Below are 23550 nucleotides of genomic sequence, written 5' to 3'. Positions count from 1 at the left end.
TCTGGCCCCTGGGCCCCAGGGCTCCGGCTGTACTCTGGCTTTGAAAGGGCCCCAGGATGCTCCCATTCTTCCAGCAGCCCCCAGTCGTTTTGGGTGGGTCCCTCTGGGCGCTCTCATAGCAGACTCCCTGTCTAGTCTGTTTCATTGATGAAACTGGGACAATGTGGTGGTAAGGGATTAGAGCATTTTCTGTGGGCTTTTTTTTCTGGGGCAGAGAATTCAGGATGGAAGGAGTACTCCCCACCCCCTCCAAGAAACAATCCAGTGAGTGGTGAAGTTTTAGTTTGTCTTGTGCAGAACATGGTACACAATAACATGGAATCAGATCATTAACATTGTGACATGTAATTATGCCTTACTGTATCCTGCTCTCTAGAAATACATTGGTTCTACACCATGTTAATTCAGTTAGGACCCCTTCTATTCCAAACATTGTCTACTTTTTGGTGCCTACTGAACACACCCTGGATTTGCGTACAGTATAGGTTTTTATCTCATATCAGAGAAAAACTCTTCGATCGGGTCGATCAAAGAAATAAATCGAACAAATAGACATTAAAATGGGTGTGGTGCCGTGGTAAGTGGTGTCACACGAGGATGTATTAAAGGTGTAAATGCACTGCACACACCCCAGCAATTCTGTACTCTACTTGAGCCTGTTTCAGTCTTTACTTCGATCTCACTCTGCTGTTCTTGACAGCGGGGAAAACTTGGAAGCTGCAAACACTTAAACCCCTCCCCTGCACCCACAGCTGATTCCACCAGGAGATATATTAAGCAAGTATTTAACACTCCATTAATTTCCCCTCTCATTCCCGAATATCTTCAGACTCTCTCATCAATACCACAGTGACAGCTCCAGAGATTGGTTGGATAGACCGAAGACAAGAGGCTTGTATGTATGAAGTCCTGCGAATCTCAGGAATAGTGTTTACTAATTGCATGCTGGCTGTCTGAAAGATGACCTGGGAGTGTGAGAAGATTATCTTCCTGACACTAATGCTTTAATTATATCCTATGTCAATGAGCATGTGCATGAGCAAGGTTTTGCTTTGTCAAAAATAACAAAATCCTTTTCCAGAGGCTGACCTAAGCTATATTTAATCGTTCCAGACAACAGGAAAAGCACATGACAAGAGTGAAATGCCATCCCCACTGATTGTGTGGAGTTGTATGAGGTAATGGAGCAGAGGCGTAACATAGTAATGTAGCCATTACAGCAGCATCTGTGCATTTAGCTGTAAGCTTCCTATAATTAACATTTACAGCTGAATTTGTTTTTAGCATTGAAACATTTCAAAATGGGACTGCCCTGTGGAACAAAGCAACATCAGTGGCCAAGCACAACCACATTATATAACTCAAAGAGCAGTGATTATCTACCTCGACTAATAACCAATAGCTATTGATATCACATTTGAATGAAACTGAGAGGCCCTGAATAGTATTGAGACATAGTGCTGCTACTGAAGTTCCTCTCATGTCTCACGATTTCCAAAATCTTGTTGTCTGGTTCTGTCTGATAGGCCAGGTGTCAAAGCGTTGTGACAGTGTAATGCAATTGAAAGTGAAAGTACTATATTTACCTCAGCCCGTATAATACAGTGCCATCAGGATGCAGTCGAATCATACGATTCTTCACTGTCACACCATGCAGGAAGGACTTCTTGTCGTTGAGGAAGTAGGTGTCAGGGAGCCACAGCTGGTCTGCTACACGGTTGTCCAGAGTCAGGTTGAGGTCCAGCTCAGCGTAGGCCAAACGCTTGTCCCGCCAGCTTTGCTGGAAATACATTGTGATGGTGTAATCCTGGGGAAAAAAGGAAAACAGCAAAGTGTGATTGAAATGAAGGGGGTTTCGGGTGTGATGTTTATTTCTAATTTCTCACAAAAAGACAGTATGTGTTAAATGGTAAATAGCGCTGTTAATGTTCTTAAGATGGCTCCAAATGGAACATTATATGGCTTGTTACATTGATTAAATACTATGCTTACTATGCATTGAACATACGTACTGTATTATATACAAAGTGCAGCTACAGTATATGTACAGTGTAAAGAAACACCTATAAATAAATACATTTGTCATCATTATTATGTATATATTTAAGTGAGAGCATGAACAAGGCATTTTGGAATACAATTGAAATCTAGCAAAATAGATAGACTTAACAGTAAAGTGATGTGAAGGCCAAGTTTAGTTTAATAAGCCCTCTGATGACAGTGCAGTCCTTCTGAATTTTGCATGATAAATGCTGCCAATTATTTTGGGAACGTCAGTGTCCTAAAATCTCAATATAATTGTCTTAAAATACAAGTGAACCATAATGTACATCACATTTTATAACCAGACTGAGAGCTAATCGGAGTGGTTATTCAGCTGGACATAAAATGACCTACATTTGCAGAGTCTTACCCTATGAAAAGGGTATTACATATTTTCCATAAAAAATCTATTTGCGGCATCGTGAAAAATAGAATAAAATGAAATATTAACACAAAGAAGTAACTTTCCTTTACACTGTATGGCTTTCATCTGATTGCAACATCTACCAAGGCCCATGCCAATAAAACAATCTTGTTGGAAAAAGATCTAGTTTTCTATTGCGGAAACAATTTACATAAATATAAATGAGTACAGATTTGTAATGCCATTAGACATTGGATGTTCAGTTTGTGAATAGTTTTCTAAGTTGAAAAATTACACATTCCTTTTGTCTGTATTTTTGTCTGTACACAGGAACCTTTGGCAACCTTCTCTGCTTTGCACTTTATTCTGCCTCCTCAAATGTCCAGGGAAACCAAAATAACATAAAACAAAAACACCAAAAGAGTACAAAAGAATCCTCTACAACAACTTCAAGATGAATAAATCAAAGTGCTACACTTGCTTGCTCATAAAAATAACGACAACAGCTTCATACATGAGTGACTACTTCCATCAAATTAAAAATAAAATCGGATGTTTCTTGAAACTAGATGAAAATCCTCTTGTGACTCCAAATGGCAATGTTGAAGGGAGAAGAAAAAGCGACAACAAAATAGCAAAGCTCCTTTTGCTTCTGGGGGGAGTGAACTCTGTGAGCGACTGTGCCACATTGAATAAGATAAAAAAAAAAAAAAGGAGAGTAGAGAGACAGAATGATGTCATTGCTCAGACACCAGCCATATTGTCTTCTTTAAAGACACACAAGACTGAGCCTGATTTCTCACAGCTCTCTGACCATCACAAGTTAGCTAATAGAATCAAGCATAACAGATGCACACCATGTCTATGGTTATCTAATGTTTGAAAGGGCAAAAAAGACTGACTGAAATAGTATTACAAATGACATTACAATGAAAGTAATTTGATACCATGTTATTGTTTGTTATCAAATAGATACACCTTGTTTTAACCAGGAGTCACAAAAAGAAAGTGATATTAGCTGGAAGGACAATGGAGAGCAGATTGCAACAATATCCCTTCAATTCATACGACACAACCACAATCTGATCAGTGGTGGTTCAGATAGCAAGCTGATAGGTAAAGGTATACATAGGTGCGTACACTAGTCAGCCCAAAAGGTAGAGCTAGTGGATTTGTGTATACAACACAGGTAAGATAAACATAAGATCATTCATTTACATTACAATATTACTTAAACAGTAATCCCAAGACCAATGACACCAATGCTGAGGGAAAGTGGGGTTTAAGTTAATGTACTATAGGTACAGTACTAAGGTTTGTTACTCACCATGTTTACTTCTGAGATGGAGTCGATGCTAGCGATGTTGATGCTCATTCCTACGATGACTGGAGGACCTGAGGGAACACAATTAAACTTGTGCAGTCAGACACCAAATTCTCTGAGAAATGACTCACAGAGTTATGAAAAATACATTTTTAGAATCCTGATTAATGTAAAGGGTAAAAATACATATAACAACAACATTATCCAAATTATTATCTTTCATCTCAGGAAATGATCATTATTGTACAGTATGTACCTTGGAAAAAACCTTTATGAAGCTCTTTGTGGTAACATTTTATGTGTATTACGCATAAGGCAAAATTTGGACATTTCTAAAGTGGGACATCAGTATCAGTGAATCGGATATTTCCGGGAAACTGTCATAAATGCGTCACTCTGGGAACAAGCCTCTGTTGAGAGCAGAAGACCCTTGATGATAGCTAGAAGCATGACAAGCATTAAGTAAAAGCATGACAAAAACACAGTAAAAGCATGAAGACAACCCTTATCACTTAAAACATCACATTTGTAGGACCCATATCTTTTCCTGGTCAGGTCACCCTGTCAAAAGAAACTCAGAGCTCTTCTCATTTGGCATGTGGAAAGTGAAACAATGGCAAGAGTGGTCAATACCCATTTTTTTAGGATACTGAAGGTATTTTCGGACTAATAGCAAGCCAGTATCACATGTATGTTACTGTAAATCACCCTCAAGTACCTACACACATCGCCTTTGTAACACCAATATACTGTAGAATTTGACTCAATCTTTTTTGAATATTCATACAACTTCCCATATGACATTCAAGTTCATCATGTTCATTTCACATTCAAAACCCGAAATCATGTAATCTTTGATTATCTCCTCATACAGTACCTTTACCTTCTTACAAGAAACTTGAACTGACAGAGATGTCATGGCATGTTGACATTCAGCAATTTCAAAGTGAATAAGATAAGGAAATATTCCTTCAGATGCAATAACACTCATATACTGTCATCAGTGGCCTGGATTTTACAACAGACAGCAATCTATGTTGGGTCAGTTGAAAGAATAAAATAAAAAATGACTATATATATGCACATAACAGTGAGTGGACAGTGGTCAAAGTCATAGCAAACAGCAGGTCAAAAAGGTTTGAAACTACTCGCAAATATGCTTACAGTAAGTTCTCTGTATGACTAAGTAAGTCAGCCTTTGGTTAGTCAGCCTTCTCCAGATCCTTGCCCCAAGGAGTTTGTTTACCATCATTAAAATCAAGGATATCAGAATAAATTGGTTGAGACCTTTGCTCCCATATGAAACAACAGTTGTCATTGTATAGTGTTCAAAGCTAATCATATTTTTGGGTTTTAAAAACTACTGTGTTGAACAATTATTTGACTGCAGAGTGAAAGAACACTACTGTATACACTCACCGAACACTTTATTAGGAACACTATACTAATACTGGGTAGGGCCTCCCTTTGCTCTCAAAACAGCCTAAATTCTTCGTGGCACTGATTCCACAAGATGTTGGAAACATTCCTTTGAGATTCTGGTCTACGATGACATGATTGCATCACGCAATTCCTGCAGATTTTTCAGGTGCACTTTCAAGCTGTGAATCTCCCGTTTTACCACATCCCAAAAGTGTTCTACTGGATTCAGATCCGGTGACTGGGAAGGCCACTGAAAAACACAGAACTCATTCCATGTTCACGAAACCAGTTTGAGACGACTTTTGCTTTGTGACATGGTGCATAATCATGCTGGAACTAGCCATTAGAAGATGGGTAAATTGTGGCCATGAAGGGATGCACATGGTCAGCAACCATACTCAAATAGGCTGTGGCATTCAAGCAATGATTGATTGGTATTAACGGGCCCAAAGTGTGCCAAGAAAACATTCCCCACACCATTACACCACCTCCACCATGAGAAGGTGTTCCTAATAAAGTGTTCAGTGAGTGTATATCCACCTCTACATTTCGATTCATTTCAATAACATGGATGAGGGACCAACGATTCTGGTTGGTTTTCAGTTAATCATTTCATATTTGCAGAAATTCAAAAGAAAATATGTTTTCCTCAATACGTGTCTGCATATCTTCAATATGTGTGTGCATTGTATTGTATGTTGTATTGGCTAAATCTCTAAATATTCTGACATCAACATGGAATCCCATATACATTAATCTCTCAGAAGGCAGGATTGGTTCACTTCTATAAAAAAATGAGAGATTGTTTGAAATACTCTCCTTATAGAAGTTGGGTTATAACATAGGTGTTTCACCTTCAAAACATCTGGCGATAATTCATGCAGTGCCAACTTTGGAGCTCAAAGCAAGGACACCCCCCCCCCCTCCTCCCCTCACCCCAAATGTTCGCTCTGTGATTTGTAACAATTCCAAAATTTCAGCACAAGGGAATTGTGTCACCCCCACAAGGAACAAATTAGTCATTTCCCAGTTAGCAGATCAGTGAATCATAACGATCAAATGAAGGAGAAAGGAAGTATGACCACAAAACAATGACCAAAAACAAACAAAAATGGCTGAAAGGAATGTCCAACCTTTTGGTGCAGGAATTCGTCAAAGGTTCCAGCTGAATGGTTCATTCACAGTCCAGTGCTTAAGCAGTTTTTGAACAGGTTTGCATGAACAGATAGCTTGGTTTGGTCAGCTTCATCAGGTGTGTTTCATTTATGGAGTCAGAGATTTGTTAATGGGAAACAACCTCCCTGTGGACTTGAAATGGCTGGCTTGCCATCAACAGCAATGTTTTCTTAGTTGCATTCATATTTCAGAGGTGGCCTTCAAAACACATACCACAACATTTCTGTTCAGTACTTCAATGTTGGGCATTGAACAAAGGATCTCTCAAACTATGGCAGGCAATGGAGGTTGGCTTTGTCACATAGCCAGCCAAAAGTTGTTCCACATTCTCTCCACTGTCACAGCTCAAACACATACTGTAGGCCCCCATTGCTGTATTCTTAACTCACAGGGGTTGTGTGGTTGTGTGCAGTAACCGTAACATTTCAAAAGAAGTGATGTGGCAATTAGTTATGTACTATACAGTAGATTGCGATATCGCTGTGTACCATACATTTTATTAGATTGTTAAAGGGACTGTTCCTGAGAGTCTATGGACAAGGACAGACTTCAAACCACACTTTGTTGGTTACTACTGTTTATCTAGGCACTGTCACTAACTGCTAACTGTTAGCATTTCTAACCAAAAACCAATGGAGAGTCAATGGACCCTAACTTAGCATGTTTGAAATGTCATGCCCAAATCATCCCAAATTCTCTGAAAAAATTCAATTCGACTTTGAGATGATACAGGCATGGCATTTCAAACATGCTAATTTAGGATCCATTGACTTCCATTGTTTTTTGTTTCACAATGCTAATAGTTAGAGGTTACTGACAGTGCCCAGATAAACAGAACCAACATTTTTATTTGAAATCTGTCCTCCTCCATAGACTTTCAGAACCACATATGTGATTTAGTAATTTGGGTGTAACTCTCTCTTTAAATCTTATGTTCTGAGGTGTCAACTATGTTATGTTTGCGCATTGCAGGAGTGAGTTAAGATGTAAAAATGTCACCCAAAGAGAGGGAGGGAACTTTGTGAAAGATGGTCTTGTATGGCGACCATATCTGCATTTCAGAATGCGTCTCAATTTGTGTCATTTTTCATGGGGCTCAAATTAAACTTCAAAACAGTGATTTTCTGCGTCCTTCTCAAATCCATTACTGTTGTTTATGTGTACCGTACCCACTTTCCTTCCTTCAAATAATCCACAGATGACTCCTGCTCAGGCCTACTCTGAAGAGATCGGACAATTACCATGTTTCTCCAAATACTGGCACTGAAATATTAACCAGCACAGCACTTGACTGAGAGTGCACATCTCTCCTCTCTCCTTTTTTTGTAATCCTATTTTCTTCCCCCCCTCTCCTCCCACTACAGCTGCCATGTTGACACGGCAGCCCACCTCTCTCTTAAATGCCTTGCAGCTTTGTCATATTCCCTGACCCATCTCTTCAAAAAAAAAAAGAAGGAAAAAGTGGGGCCATTTTCCATTGCGCTTTGTGAAGGCAACCAGTAACAATTTTCCCCAGAGATGTCAAAGTACATTCGTTCGCTAGTTGTAAACAGAAAGCACCAAGATCTCTTTCTCTCTCTCTCTCTCTCTCTCTCTCTCTCTCTCTCTCTCTCTCTCTCTCTCTGCTTATTTTTTACCCTGCTTCAATGAAACAGAGGGATCCACTTTGCCGCCATGGCTTTCTCAAAATAAAAGCACTTACCTACAGCTGCACTTTGCAAGTTGAAAGGAAACATTGCAATAGCAGCGTCAAATCCTCAAATGTCTGTTTCTATCAATTCATGGCTTCACATTTTGTACATAATTTGGAGATAATGTTTTAAGTATTTGTCCAAGCAATAATATCAGATAGTAGAGCAAGATTTCAAGTCAGAGAATTGAGCCTTTGTGTGTGTACGTGTGTACGTGTGTACGTGTGTGTGTTAGATGGGCGAACAGTGATGTCCAGAGCCAAGCCCCAACTACTATTTGCAATTATCACATCAGAGTGTGTCAGCACTTTCCAGTGCTTTCCCAATAAGCTGCCTCTAAGCCACTGACTGCCGTGACCTGATGCTGTTTGCCGACATCAAACTCTGACCTGATATCCCAGAGTAGGGACTACTTCCAGCAGAGTCTGATAACTCGCCGGGTATTGACGTGGCACATAAAAGGAGAGTTGGTTATAAAAAAAAGAATCTTTAAGAAAGTCAGACTTGCACCAATTCTGCATCCAGCATTCAGGCACTTCAGTTCATGTAAAAGATATCCTGATCTTTGATTGTCTACCAGTCTCCTTTCCTCTCTGATCTCAGCACATTCCCCAATGCCAAACAGGGCACAGCCCTTAGAGGAAGGAAACACATTCTCCATTTTAATTTAAATCTAAAAGACAGGAAGAATGGATATTCTTAATCCTCGGTTTGCACTTGTTTATCCCAAAGTCTTTGATTTTTGGCTTTGGCTATGAGCATCTAATTCAGCTATTGACAAAAGTGGGTGTGGTCCCAACCATGGAGCTAGTATATAAAGACCCAATGCCAAAAAGCATTGTAGATGTAAAGCGGCTAGAGGCCTCAATTCACAGCCAGCACTACTAACATTAAAGGTGCAGTATGTCGATTTTAAAATAGTGCTTAACGGCCATGATAAATTGGCAGCGATCAAGGAATGAGATCACTTGATCAGTGAAGAGTCCACACAAGACGCTTTCTAAAATCTGGTGTACATAGAAACCTTATTTTCTAGCTTACTTATGTTTTTAAATTGTCAGTATGGCCAAAGACGGCAGCAAAGTGCAAAACTACATGCTTCACCTTTAAAGCCACAATCTGTAATTTGAAAAAACAACTAAACATCAGCCCCCCCACATACAGCTGAGGGAAGGGGTTCGAGAAATGTTATCACTCTCAAATTCAGAGACAGTACTCTGGATGCAAGGACTGACCACTGGCTTAGTGCAAAATCCCAATGCCCCCCCCCCCCCCCCCCCACAAGGTTGAATCACAAGGTTTAGACACACAAAACATTCAACACACTTTTCTGATTTCTCGTGCACCCACAAAGCAAAGAGAGAACAACACAACAACCGTATACATATAATGTCACCATCTGATTTGATCTGTCGATGTATAGTGAAGGCTGTCAAAAATTCAACTATTCCGAAATATTTAGTCTGTCAAAAAACGGACAAACATTGTCTCAATCCGTAATTTAAGGATACAGCGGAGTAGTCTGGCCATCGCCATAAAGTATGTGTTTACATTCCCTTTCTTTGTAAACATTGAAGTAAGACTGCCTTGTATTTTGGATTGTGATGGGGTAAGACAGTTGTACAGTATCAAGTTCATGAGGCATCTTTTAGTAATATTCTTCAAGAATCAATGGGCATATACCATAATACCACTGCATCTCAAATTACGGATTGTGGCTTTAATACCAATACTTATGCAGACACTAACATCAACACCAATTTTATAAATCAAACCTAACACTAAAACACTGAAACAAACATGAGAACATCCAGGAATATTTTACTTCCCAGTGAAATGCAAGGAATGCCATATTAAAGCATATGACAAAAATAATGATACTGTACACTGCATGCCATTGCATTGAGCATGAATCAGATATAGGTTGGGGCAGTAAATGAGGAAAAATGAGTTCGTTTGTCGGTAGAGCAGCTTTCTAGATACCTCGAAGACACAGCACACTGAATCCTCCCTGCTCTCTACCTTGGCGTTGTTCGACATTTCCCCTCTACTTATTTTGTGCTTGTGGGCTTCGCTGAGCAGGTCCATTGCTTCCTCAAAAGTTTGTTCTTCTGCACATTTTTTTACACTCAGCAGCCAGATGGCCCCATCATCTGTGTACACATTTTAAATGACAAATGTAAAGCAGGTGGCATCTCTGGAGGTGCTGACTCCATTCAGACTACTGTCACTCTCCCCCAAAAGCTTTGGTTTTCTTAAACAGAGGGGAAAGTCAGTAGAGGGTCTAGGATATGCTCCATGAAAAAACTGATTCTATTATCGGGAGTACCGCAGATAGATGGAGGCATTTTATGATTGGTTCCTCTTTGGGCCAGCAGTTCTCCCTCAGCAGGTTTTTATCCATGATGCTGCAATTCTTCTCTCATACAGGTAAAGACAATAATAATGATCTTAAATAGTTTTAACAGTAGGGGGGGGGGGGGTTGGGGAGGAATTGGGACTCACTCAGAGAATGTATCTACCTGCACACATACAGTTTCTATACATGGTAATACATGGTATATAGCATCTCTGGCTTTGCAGTGAGTACGTATAGCAGGTCTGTTAAATCTATTGTCCTAATTCACTTCAAAGGCCTGGGACTGGTCATGGTGTTGGGATGGCTGTTGGGGGGATTTCATTGTGACGTTAAGAGTGTCAGGACTTCCTTAAAACCAGAAAGCTTCACCTCCCACTGTGCTGTGCCTTGAATATGCACACTGAGGCAATGGCACCGGCTCCCACGTCCCTCGATGTACTCTCTGCTCCGGTTCAGGCGTTTGCTAGATAAGGGCTGTGTGACGCCTAACAAAGCTGCATTTGTAGGAGTATGGATATATACAGTGGAGCAAGGTTATTTGAAGCTTGTCATATCACACCGCCAGTCATTTGAAGGTGGAGATGAAGCAAAGACATCGTGGATAATAAGGATTTTGTTGTTGCACTTTGGTGTTTGCCAATTCTATGTTACACTGGAGTAATTGCATTGTTGTGAGGTTTGTGTTGGTCATGCTATTCCATGGATGCAGTCAATTGCACACAGAAAACAAATTTGCTGGATAACGCCATTGCGAAGAAAATACCACTCTGGCTCAGATATATAAAAAAAAAAAAATAATCTAATAATCGACTCATTGCTTAGCAACAGAGGGTTCCATGGCAACTGCGCAGCATTCTCACTATAACATTACAAGGGAAGCACGGTGCTTTACATACATAGTGTTGAATCTGCACTCGCTGCCATGAAAGCTCATTCTTGAGACAATAAACAAACCAATAAACTAAGATGCTATGTTACTCTGCATGCCTCCATTGTGTTCAATGTTACTGTGCACAGGGTGGCCAAGATAGCCAAGGTGCCAAAGTCTATGAGTCATGCTGTACAGGAGACATCAGTAGAATGTGCTAAGGGAGGAATGTTTTAACATCATTCAAGCCTGATGGTGATTGTTGTTCTTGCCATTTCAAACATGTGGTGGTGGAAGCTCTGAGTCATAATTCATGGCTGCCATATTTATGCTTCAATAGTCATTGGGAACACCCACACTATCAAGAGCAATGTGTAGACGTACAATTAGCCCAAATTATCATTTCAAAATCATATCGCTATCATCATTATTTGTGTTACTATTACACAGAATTTCAGTAGTACTACAGTAGTAGCAGTAGCAGCAGTGCTGATTGTTGCAGTAGTGAAAGCAGTGCATAAAAGTGCTAGTAGCGATGCTACATAAGTGATATAGTGTGTATGTATCCATATAATACAAGAGAGTCAATTGACTCTCTTTCACACCGAGCTCAGTACCCCAGATGTCCATTGCTCTATTCGACCATTAACATAACAATCACAATCTAGCAGTAAACACTAATGCATTAGTAGGCCAGAATAGTACATCATCTCTTTAGAGGCACTGAAAGATATAATTAAGGTAACTAAGGCTAATGAAATAGCCTTCTGACACTTACGATGGTTGATGAATGAAGGGAGGTCATTACATCAGATCTATACCAGTGGAGACTGGTGGAGGTAGAAGTCGGAGGACGGGCTCTTTGTAATGCATGGATCATTCCATTCCATGCATTACAATGAGCCTTGTCCTCCAATTTCTACCTCCAGCAGCCTCCACTATACCGTAGTGGTGTCAGACGTAGAGGGCACGGGGGAGAGAGAGAGAGAGAGAGAGAGAGAGAGAGAGAGAGAGAGCACGAGATAGAGCAAGAGAGGGAGGGAGAGAGCGAAAGGAAGTAAATTAAGGAAAGACACGGGACAAAGAGAGAAAGGGGTAGGTAGAAAGGTAGCCTCATCCAAGAAAACCATAGTGTGGTTCCAGAAACGTGGAGTTTAATAATGAGATGGGCTTTTAAGCACGCTTCCTGGCATTGGGACTGGCGGCATCAATCTCTGGATGCCGTAAATGACATTTCTTTCCTTGTTTATCTATCTGAAACAATTGGATAGCTGCACGCCGCCCTTGGCCAGTCTCTCCCCCGGCCCTCTCAAGGACGCACCTTCCATCAATCACTGAGGGTGCAAAAAGGGCGTCACTGGGGGCATTAGGAGGAGAGTCGAGAAGAAAAAAAAAACGCCCTGCATGCAAGATCCCTCACCGGTGTCCGACCCGGGGTTTCTGTACTCCGCACTCCGCTGGGATCTATTTTGGTGTAATTTCCATCAGCGCTTTTTACCTCCTTCAGTTTAAAGTTGCTGAAAACAACACTTTGAAATTGAAGATGAAGCACCTCCCATTCCCTGCATGCCATCCCCCCTCCCCCCACACACACACACACACACACCTGGGGAAAAGGGAAGAGTGCAGTGCTCCCTCCTTAAACATTTTCGCCGGGGCTCTCTTTGCAATAAATCATTTTCTGTTCTCTCTTCATCAGGATAGATATCATTCCTGCACGCTCCGACATCCATCCTGGTGTTCTGACAACACACTCCTGTTTTGTGCTGAATGTGCATTACTTTTGCCCTGAGTTACAGTGGGTCGGGTAATGAGCCCACACGCAAAACGGCCCATCATTTAACATGTGGCGACACAGACAGACAGACAGACAGACAGACAGACAGACAGACAAACACACACACACACGCCTCCAATGTAGCAAAAGTGTGGGGTGAAACCAGTAGAGTGGGCTATTATAGGGATGCATGCATAAAACATGTAAACGCTGTTGCTGATATGCAGGTTTGAAAAGATACTGTAGGCTTGTTTGCATCAATAAGGAGTCATGATTATAAAAGGACACATTTCACAGCATGGAAATAACTCTCTGCACATACGTGTGCTGTACACGGCCACTGTGAGCCATTCTACTTTCATGAAGACACTAGAAAGGGATGTGGTTCTTTGGATACCGTGTATGGACAACACATCCAAACGGATGGCATGGATAGAACTAGCGTCTGCCTCCGCCAATGGCAGAAATGCCTGAATCTCATAAACAACTACAAAACAACAACGTTTGCATTCGTCCACCCATTAAGTGCACATACTGTACTCAGCATCCACGTCACTGCTGTTCCATGACTACATTTACCACTCTGCCATTACAAATAAGATCACACTGCAGCTGGGTCTCATTTGGGCTCAATGGGGAATGAGATCAGTAAAAACAGGGATGCGTGTGGCGGGGAGAGGGACTGGTGGCCGTGCTCTGATGCCATGGCTGAGGGGTGAACTGGCACTGAGCCGCATCAGAGTGTGTGTGGTGCCCATATTACAGTAGTACAGTAGTAGTCAGAGATCAGGTGCTTACGGTTATGGCTGAATGATGCACACAGCCAGAGTGAGCTCCTAGACTCACACTCCACACGACTGCAGCCCCCCCCTCACGGTGTTTCACACTGTAGAGGATCCTTTAACTTTGGAATGTCCCTGGTCCCTCAACTGGAACCAATAACACAAATGGCCAGCAGCTTTACAGTAGACTGTGACAAACCCCCAGGCCAGGCTTAGGGGAGTCATCAAAGAAAGTTTTTCTACAGTATGCAGCAGCTTGTGTGAATCTGACTCCACAGGAGAGCCAGCTGTGGAGGCAACAGGATATAGGAGAGGCACCTACTGTACACAGGGGCAGAAGCTACATTGTCCCCAGTCAGAAACTTGCACTTTTAGGGGCAGAAAACCTGCGCTGGGCATGTTGAGAATATGCTTGTACAAAACAACAGTTCTTGCCATTTTATCATTTATGGTCAATTGAAAACTTTGGTCCAGCACCCAATTTAGCGATGAAGTGATAATGAGTTATTGTGGTGAATATGGCAACATCTTGGGATTGTTATGTATGAGGCAGAAGCCACATAAATCATATTCTTCTACACACAGTACACACGCAAACACACACACACACACACACACACAAACACACACACACACACACAGGGGGTCGGATAGTGGGTATTGAACTGAGGCCTTGAGAGGCGTAGCTCTGGGCTCAGAGGTAAGAGGAGCATGTTCGCAGCACCAGTGATATGTCACCCCCATTTCAAGCTTTCTTAACGGTGGAAGCTGAGACCGTAAAACCCATTTCAGCAGTGATGACAGCTACATTTAAAGTGCGTCCTCCTGGGGGGAGGGGTGTGGGACGGAGGTGACGACTAAGCCGGGTTTTCTCGCCGCTTGGCTCCGACTTGACTGCAGCTTGGCTTTTTGTTTTGCGACTCTTGTGCGAGATCATTACACCCAATTCCCCTCGGTAGGATCCGGAGCACCACTGCACACTGGTGACTCATGATCCCCGCTCCCCTACCCAAATCAATGACGATGGTAGCAGAGGCAGAAGCAGAACCACGCTCTGGTCTCTGTCCCGTCCCCCCCCTTGCCCGACTGCCCCCCCCCCCCCCCCACCTTCCCACCACCACCACTGACAGCCCATAGCAGCCCAGGACCTCCAACACCAGCAGTAAACAGCCTCAGGGAACAAAGTAGCAGCCTCATACCAGATTTACAGAAGGAATAAAATAACGCAACATCAGAGGAACCTTCATCTCAAAAGGACCCTCAACACATCTGTGTTATTTCTCATCTTAATGTCATTGTCTTTGTCACGGAGGGGAGGGGAGACGCATTGAGCAATGGATTAAACAAGTATTGAGAGTCAATGTTTGGTGACCACAAACACAAGAGGTAATGATGCTTCACTTGAACGCCTGTACCTCAAACCTTCACTAAAGGCACGCATGCAGCACTGTAGCAATGTTCGTAGCAGCAGTCTGCCCCCTGACTGTGACAGGCCTTCACAATATCCTCCATTTCGTACAAAGAAAAAACATGAGCTCCTACAGTACTCATTTCGCACTGGTCATAATGTTGTAATGAAATACAAACACAGAAATATGCGCTACCATGTTTGCGTTCCAAATACATTTGTCTACAGTATCTGACACAGTCTCGGATACATTGTGCTGGGGAAGGGGACACTCGGAACCAGGAGGAACTAGAACTCGAGTGTTCTGTTGTGGCCGCCCCATTGTGTGGCTGGGGGTGTTAAATCACATCACTAACGAGTTCTGCTCCCCTCAGGCTGCTGAATGCTGCCATTTGTCTGAGATATGTTGTCCATTACAGTAATGTATAGACCCTGCAATCATGTAAATTGCCATATAAATCAGATGTGTATGGCCACACCTTGTTCAAGTTTTTAATTCAGTTTTTAATTCGACCTTGCGATCATCAGAGACAGTACAGTACTATATACTGTATGGAAGCATTGAGTATACTATGACAAATGAAGCTGTATAAATGCATCTATGATGTTTAACAACCTTCAGCTACACCTTGCAGCAAAATGTAAGTTGACTACACTTGCCGGGACTACAAGATTGGTAATCCATATCAAGATAGACTACCTTTACAGTGGTATTCACTGACGTTATAGACATAACAGTAAAATGGAAATAATTTCCATTGTAAACAAATTTGCTGTCAAATCATTTAAGAAAGCTGTTAAAGTGCTGCCAATGGCACTAAAATGGTGGAAGATTAGATAACATAGCGGAGAAAAACACTTGCTGATACAATTTACAGACCACTGGTTTTTATTAGATTTCCAACAGTCCGTTGAGGCCACTTAAAACCCCAAATGGTGAGCTGCTCAAAGATAATGCAATTAGCGACTCAGTTCATGGTTTAATTTTTCAATAGGATGTCCAGTGGCTTCCCTATTGGACCATTGCCTTAATCATTGATCAGTTATTGACTGATATGACCACCTGACCACTGTGCTCATATGACGGAATGTGTCATATTGTGATATGTGACATCAACTAGATCGAAACAAACATGAGTATATCCTCAAGCTGATATAAAGAGAATATCCTGATTAGTTCAGACAGTGTAGGATGTTGGTCAAATAGACAACTTTTGCTTATACATCTTGTATTTGATTTGTTCACGTGTAATACTGTTCATTGTGCTTCTTACAAAAACACAATAGTATATCTATGTCTCAGAACATACCCGAATATTTCATGAATAAAAAGGCTTGTCAGAGGTCATGCCATGCTTATGTAGAAGTCCTGTCTTATGTTATTCTATTTCAATCTTATCATAAACAGAGCTTAAAACGATCAGAGAGAATATACTATATCAATAGCACTCTATCCACCTGATTGAGGTGGTCTGAAAAGTGAGATGTAGCAGTCTGGGATGTGCACTTTAGATTGTAATCATGTTGGCAGCTGACTCGGATAGGGATCTCTGTACAAAATGATCCTCTGATGCAAAAGAGATAGACAGGTTCTTGTGCAGTCTGAGCTTGCTTCGTGTGTGTGTGTGTGTGTGTGTGTGTGTGTGTGTGTGCATGCGTCTGTCTGTGCAGTAATAGGGAGACAGAGAGAAAAGAGAGGGAGTGCATATGTCTGTTTGAGTGAGAGAGAGAGAGAGAGAGAGAGAGAGCAGAAGAAAGAAAGAAAGACAGAAAGACAGAAAGACAGAAAGAAAGAAACAAAGAAAGAAATATGAAGAAAAAAAGAAAGCAAATGCCAGTCTGGTGCAAGCAGGAGGGATTTTAGTCCTGACCACATGCTCTCACAGTGCTGTTCTTTCCCTGCAGTGACAGTAGGATGACGATGTGTCCTCACATTGTTGAAATTAAAACAAGTTCAAGAGCAGCACATTACTCACTGCTGCGACCACACCACAGCGTTCTAACAGCCTCAATTTACAACCAAAACCAAAAAACTAAAGTCGAGAAATTCTGTTACAAAAAGCCATTATGGATCATGGCCGCGGGTGTGACAGTGTTGTGTATCTAGGCAACTGCTTTCCTTTCAATTTCACTAATTAAACCTGCACCATGTTTAATATGATGAGGCCTTGGACTTGAGACAATCCTGGTGTGGAGTCCCATGGTCACATGGAGGTGTCTTTGTTGGCCTGGCTTCAAATGACAAACCACAATCTCACAAAAAATCAAGGTTGTCAAAAGCTGACCTTATAAATGGGACTGTAAATAAGGCTTTTATAGAAGGTAATTCATTTAGTGGCATTGTCAGTGAGAAAATAGCTGATTCCATATACATTTTATAGCGGGAATTATAATGTAAAACTACAATAGTAGGACATGAGCACATACCAAATTGGATCAATTAGTGGGGCAGTATGATTTAGGAGATTGTTGTCAAAATCTAACCAAGCAGTTGACAACATCCAATACAAGATTTAACGACACAATACTGACTACACAGGTGCATTTATATTTGAGAGAACAAAATCAACCCATGGACTTGGTAGCTTTTTAAATGACAATGAGGGTGGAGAAGAGACAGAACAATCATACAGTATAGCTATGTACAGTGAAATGACAAAACATTGTAAAGTATGTGGGTCCTACACTAAAAACGGACTGAGATTGTCCAGTAAACATGTGATGGCCTGTGTGTGTGTGTGTGGGGGGGGGGGTTCACACGATCAGCTCACATTGGTTTCATCAGAATCTTTGCCTTAGAAATTAATCTACCCTCACATCTATAAATTTACCACTGACCTTACCACCAATATCATCATCACCACCATCATCATCAAGTGCTTTGACATCTTTTTCTGTGCTGTGTCTTTAGTTACCTCAATGCTTAATCAAATTCAACGAGCACCCGGGTGGTTTGGATTCTGCTTAGCACAAGCTCTTTCTCCGTCAGATAGTATACTACATCCATGGGCTATTTGTTGAGAAGCATTGAGCCAAAGCCAATAATCCACACAAACATGCAGGGAGTATAAGAGTACAAGAATACAAAGCCTCACCATTGGCAACTTACACAGCACTGAATACATTGGACATCTTTATTGTTTGATTGCAACTGTCTTTAAACTAACTGTTTACGCATGCAAACCTGGACCCAGATATGCAAAGTCTGCATATATATATATATATATATATATATATATATATATATATATATATATATATATATACGGGGGGAGGGGTGTGGGAAAGTCTAAAAAACAATTACAGTTGCCCTTTTTACCTCACAAAATGATGATAAAAATGAAATCCCACGAAAACGGGTTTATCAGTCACGCCACGCAACATACCTGTATATACGGTGTGTTGCTTTAAATATTTTTCAATTGTCTTTAAGCAAAACCATGGAGAATTGATATGATCCCTGGGTTGCTGAGGGTTGGGATTGGGGTGGGAAGATATGTGTTAAAGCCTGGCATTTGGTTGTGTTGACTGTTTTAGGGCTCTGTCAGTTGAATTCCAGGTTGGCTCAGAGATCAATGGAGAGAGGAGAGGACAGGGGGCTGTGTTGAGGAACTGCAGCCTGGGCTTTTCATGGGGCTCTTCTAGCGTTAAGGCCACCACACATCAACTGAATCCTACGGCAGCACCCCCGGCAACCTAGCATTCAACCATTTAAAACACAGCCTCCACTCTCCACCGAAGCATTCGGGGCAGTTTTATCTCCGCTGCTGGTTTTGGCCAGGCTTACAGGAGCCACACACTCTGGGTCCAGCATGGAGCCCAATTAAAACGCAGCCCTCGTCTGTTCTCCGGAACTGAAGTTGGTCAGCAGTTGTGTCAGGACAGAAGTGGCTGACTGATGATGGAATTATCAGAATGTGATGGACTGCAGCTCCCTGGCCTGAGGGACACGCGGCTGGGGAAGGAGGCGCTGCTGCTCCCTGCCCGGGACACTCAGACTAACAACTTAGCTTGCTGCAGTGTGAAGGCACAATGAGAACTGACTAGGGTTGCAAAGGGAGAGAACTGGACATGAAAAAGCATCCTGTGCTGTTTTTTTTTTCTTTCTTGTGACCTCAAGTGTGGACCGTATAGACACAGCAACTTCATTCATCAATCAACCAAGAGAGGGATGGTTTCTCAGACACAGATTAAGCCTGTCCTGGACTAAATCACACTTTTAATGGAGATTCTCTATTGATGTGTATTAGTCCAGGACTAGGCAGAATCTGCATCCGAGGAACTGCCCCTTGAAGAGATGGAGATCATATAAAGAAACCTGACAATGTAGATAATGGCTGTGAATGAATGAACGAACGCATGAAAGTGGTTTTCAGCGTCATTGTAACCCCCTGTGCTTCTCTGGCAAATCTGCCAGCCAAGTATCTCATCAGGGTGTTCAGTCTGCTTCTAAAATAAAGCAGATGTTCTGCATCTCCTGTTTACCAAGTTGAATAATGTATTATGTTTTTGAGAGTACATGTAAGGTGATAAGTGAAGAAAATGGTCCATTATGATGAAACATGCATATGAAAATATGTTCCAACGAGGATGCTTGGCTTTGGCCAATACTTTGACCAGTCAAATTCAAATCCAAGGTCAGAACAACATCACACTGTAAAAAACCCAACCCTGTTCTTTCAAGACTCTCAAAACAGATCAATATTGTAATAGTTTAGTGATATTGCCATGTTGCTTCATGTTACAATTTAAGCACCATCAAACCTTAACTTATTCTTCATCTCACTACATATTGTTGTTCGTCGTGAGTGTTCCAGCAGATACTGACACAGTATCATTGCACAGGATTAACTTAAATAAGGCCTCATCTGCATTTTACAATGGATCAAAATCAAGAACAATGACCACAGACAGTTTGAATTAACGTAGGTGTACTGTATAGTTTACTGAAAATACAACATAGGCATTGGCTGTTGTAGATTGATCTAGACAGTTTTGTGGCGTAATGTCACTATACAGGTTGCATTCGGGAAATCTTGATGCTATTTAGTGCATTTTAGTGTGCCACGTTGGCTGCCATTCATGTGTGATCCCATGAGCCTACTGTGAGCAAGAGGCTGCTGTATCAAGTAAACCCAAATATTAACTTAAAAAAAACTGTCAGGGTGTAATGACAACAATCAAGGGCTGTCTGAAGACATGTACATTTGTATTTTGAGCAAACTATTTTATGCCATTTAGTTTGCTTCAATGACTCTTGAATGAATCAAAACTTAAACATAAGTACAAAGTTTAACCTGCTGTGTTGTTTTCTAGAATTATAGCAGTAGGATATCAAAATATGTACATTCCTGCTTTAGTAGGTGATAGCTTCGTCAATGACCCCTTCCAATAGCTTGTAGCTTTGGTTTAACAATCCCTCAGTGTACAGTAGCTGGATGCCAAGAAATGTACTGTAGTGTTAGACTGCTTCTCTGCGCGTGTGCCCTACTTCTGGAGAAGAAGCCATCTTCCATATGTGGTAGTGAATAGATGCATAGCAATGAGATGGTAGCAGTCACTTCAAAGCCTTTGCCTTTGGTGTGCCAAAGGCTAACGTTTCAACTGGTTTCAGAAAAATAACGACCAGACTTGTCTACATTGTTGATGAAGGAAGGTGGGGTAATGTATTCCAACCACAGGTGTATCCTCGATACATACCTCCAAAATCAGGTCTTAGACGGATGTCATAGCCCTTCAGCAACTTGTCCACGGTGGTCTTGGCCCAAGACATTCCGGTGTGTCCAGTGGAGGTGCTGAGGGAGGAAACCATGTACTGATGAACAGTTTTCAATGTCTGACGGTATTGACTGGACATCTTGCTCAGTTGTTTTTGGAAGGGCATTTCCAAGTGCGTCCTATACTGGAATTAGTTAGCACACCCTCACACACCTCATCCAAAAATACTTTGTTTCAGATTGAGGTGTTTCATTAGACATGCATTCTACAACTTATTCAATGCTAAGGACATTTTCAATAGGCATATGGCATCCTCAGCACCTTTGAAAGTGAGGCCATCTGTGTTTTAGAGATCTAAATTAGGGCACACCTGACATGCTATCCCTCATCTAAGTGGCATGTATTTGAACATTGAGAAATAATGTCAACAAAACATTAATATTTTTAAACAAAAGTAATAATCACATGACTGACACAGACCTATGGACATAACCAACATTGAACAACAATATCACGAACCACATCATTCATCATATCATGGGGCAATAACATTATAACGACCAAAAAGCATCCAATTCAAATTGTCAGCTTTCTGCGTGTACGCGCGCATCGGCTATATTCGTATTAATGTGATCATCCTATTCATTTCCTGTCATGGTGGGCGACTGGAATGCTATCGAAATGTCAAAACGTCAAAATGGAAGACCCAGTTTGGGGCCACCGCTGTTTGATGATTAGCAGGAGGATGTCAGGATCTTTAAATAGCCTATAATTTTGCCTGGGACTGTACTGTGATAACGTGATATAGTCGTTAATATGATGGCCTACATGCTGGATACATATCTTAATTTACGCTGAACAATAAATACAAGCATTAAAAAAAAAAAATAATAATAATCGTTATTAGCCTGGTCCACTTCATCATCTTCCAAAGGCGGTTACAGGTGCTCAAAAATACGCAATAGGAGAGAAAGACTGAAGAGTAGGCTATGGGAATATTTAATTTAGTAGGCCTATGTTTAGTAACATATCTAGGCCTACTCCATGTATTGGCTGATGATGTATGCCTACTTGAAATTACTGACAAAGGGATTTTGTTTTATTTTCTATGATCAATGATGAATCGTAAAAGGCTACGCGACATGTTGTTGATAGGGGTGGGGGTGGAAGCAGCGACTTGCCATGATTATTTGCATTTTTGTGGATTTATGATTATTTTGACCATGACAATGCTATGTTGAATAAACATGAGACTCATTCATCTGGCTCATATCCATTAAACGGTCGTGCTGATCAATAGACTAGTAGGCTATGACTAATCTAAATGTAGGCTATCCAGCCTACAGCTACCTAATTACCGGGTAGGCTACAGTATGACTGTACAGTCGTATCAGATTGATAATCGCCAAAGCCAATTAACGGCTATTTACAATTTGGACATTGGAGTGGGTTTTACAAAAGGCAACATGCACGCGCATCCTTTGCACGCACACACGCGCGCGCGCCGCAGAAAAGGTTTTCCTATAAGTGCAATATATGAGTAGTCATGTCGCTCTTATGTCGGTACCGACAAAAGCTGGTTTCCAGTGTGTGCTTTTTTTTATCTTCCTACTGAACACTTGAAATTATAAACCTCAGACATGCTCTCTTACCTTTGAGCAAAGCAAACGAAGGACAGAGCCGCCAAAGCAGAGAAAATTCCACATAATTTATCTTCTTGAGGACCCAACATTTCCACAAATCCTTATAGAGTTTCAATAATCCAACCGCCTGTGGTCCAAAAAAATTGTGAAAACAAAGTATGAGAGCCAATCAAAATAACTTGCTTGAAAAACATATATGATGCATCTACTCATGCAATGGCTTTATTAAAATATGCGTGTGTTTAAACCTTGTAATTGGTCCCAGCTGTTTTCCCAAGCTATGGAAATCCGTGCAGGTCACAGACCCCCTCAACCAACACCAGAAGATCAGACATCTTGCTCAAAGCAGCCTACTCAAGGCTTTCAAAAAGTGATAATAAGTATTCTTCCTTATATACAAAAAAGTCCGGCACAAATGAAAGGCGTTTGATAACGTGCAGCAGCGTCTTGTTGATTAAATTGGCAGTTGCAATTTCCCAGTCCAAATCTGCGGAAGAGGCATGGTTCCAGCGATGCTCCGGCGCTAGAGATTGTTCCACAATGTATCTTGTGTTTAAGGATTTGTTTTAGCTGTAAACGATGGGGGGTGGGAGGAGCGGTGGGTAAAAAAAAAAGATAAATGAAATCTTCATTCCCTTTTTGTTGCTGATGATGATGTAGATTTGCTTCTCTCAACACAGTCACTAAGGGGAAAATGCACAGTGAAAAAAATCACTGGGCAATATCTGATGCAGACGTCAGAGCGGGCTATATTACCCCTCTGGTGAAAAATTAGGTACAGCGAAATATGGATGACCCGTCATATATCGGCCAATGCATGTAACAACATTGGATTTAATGTCATTGATGCTAACCTAATGAAAAGCCCAGTCCTCTCCGTTGTCCAACCTTATCTCACGATTGAATACCTTAACATGTTCCGTTCGTCTTCTCCACGAAACACTGAGCAAATAATGACACAGATTGAAGAACACC

General features: G+C 41.4%; 1 protein-coding gene across 1 annotated transcript in view; it reads right to left on the bottom strand.

The window, feature by feature from the left end:
- gabrb4 (gamma-aminobutyric acid type A receptor subunit beta4) overlaps positions 1 to 22664 on the bottom strand; it is a gene marked incomplete at both ends in the record, with an annotated part of 30369 nt that extends 7705 nt beyond the window's left edge. Inside the window, 4 exons of the mRNA XM_083690691.1 lie at positions 1587 to 1807; positions 3735 to 3802; positions 20915 to 21009; positions 22585 to 22664. Of these exons, the coding sequence (XP_083546817.1) occupies positions 1587 to 1807; positions 3735 to 3802; positions 20915 to 21009; positions 22585 to 22664 (464 nt within the window). The remainder of the gene's footprint in view (positions 1 to 1586; positions 1808 to 3734; positions 3803 to 20914; positions 21010 to 22584) is intronic.
- Between the last annotated feature and the right edge of the window lie 886 nt (positions 22665 to 23550).

Source organism: Argentina silus, assembly GCF_951799395.1.
Source record: "Argentina silus genome assembly, chromosome: 2".
Taxonomy (NCBI): domain Eukaryota; kingdom Metazoa; phylum Chordata; class Actinopteri; order Argentiniformes; family Argentinidae; genus Argentina; species Argentina silus.
The sequence above is the reverse complement of the archived record's forward strand: the minus strand, read 5'-3'. Positions and strand labels throughout refer to the sequence as shown.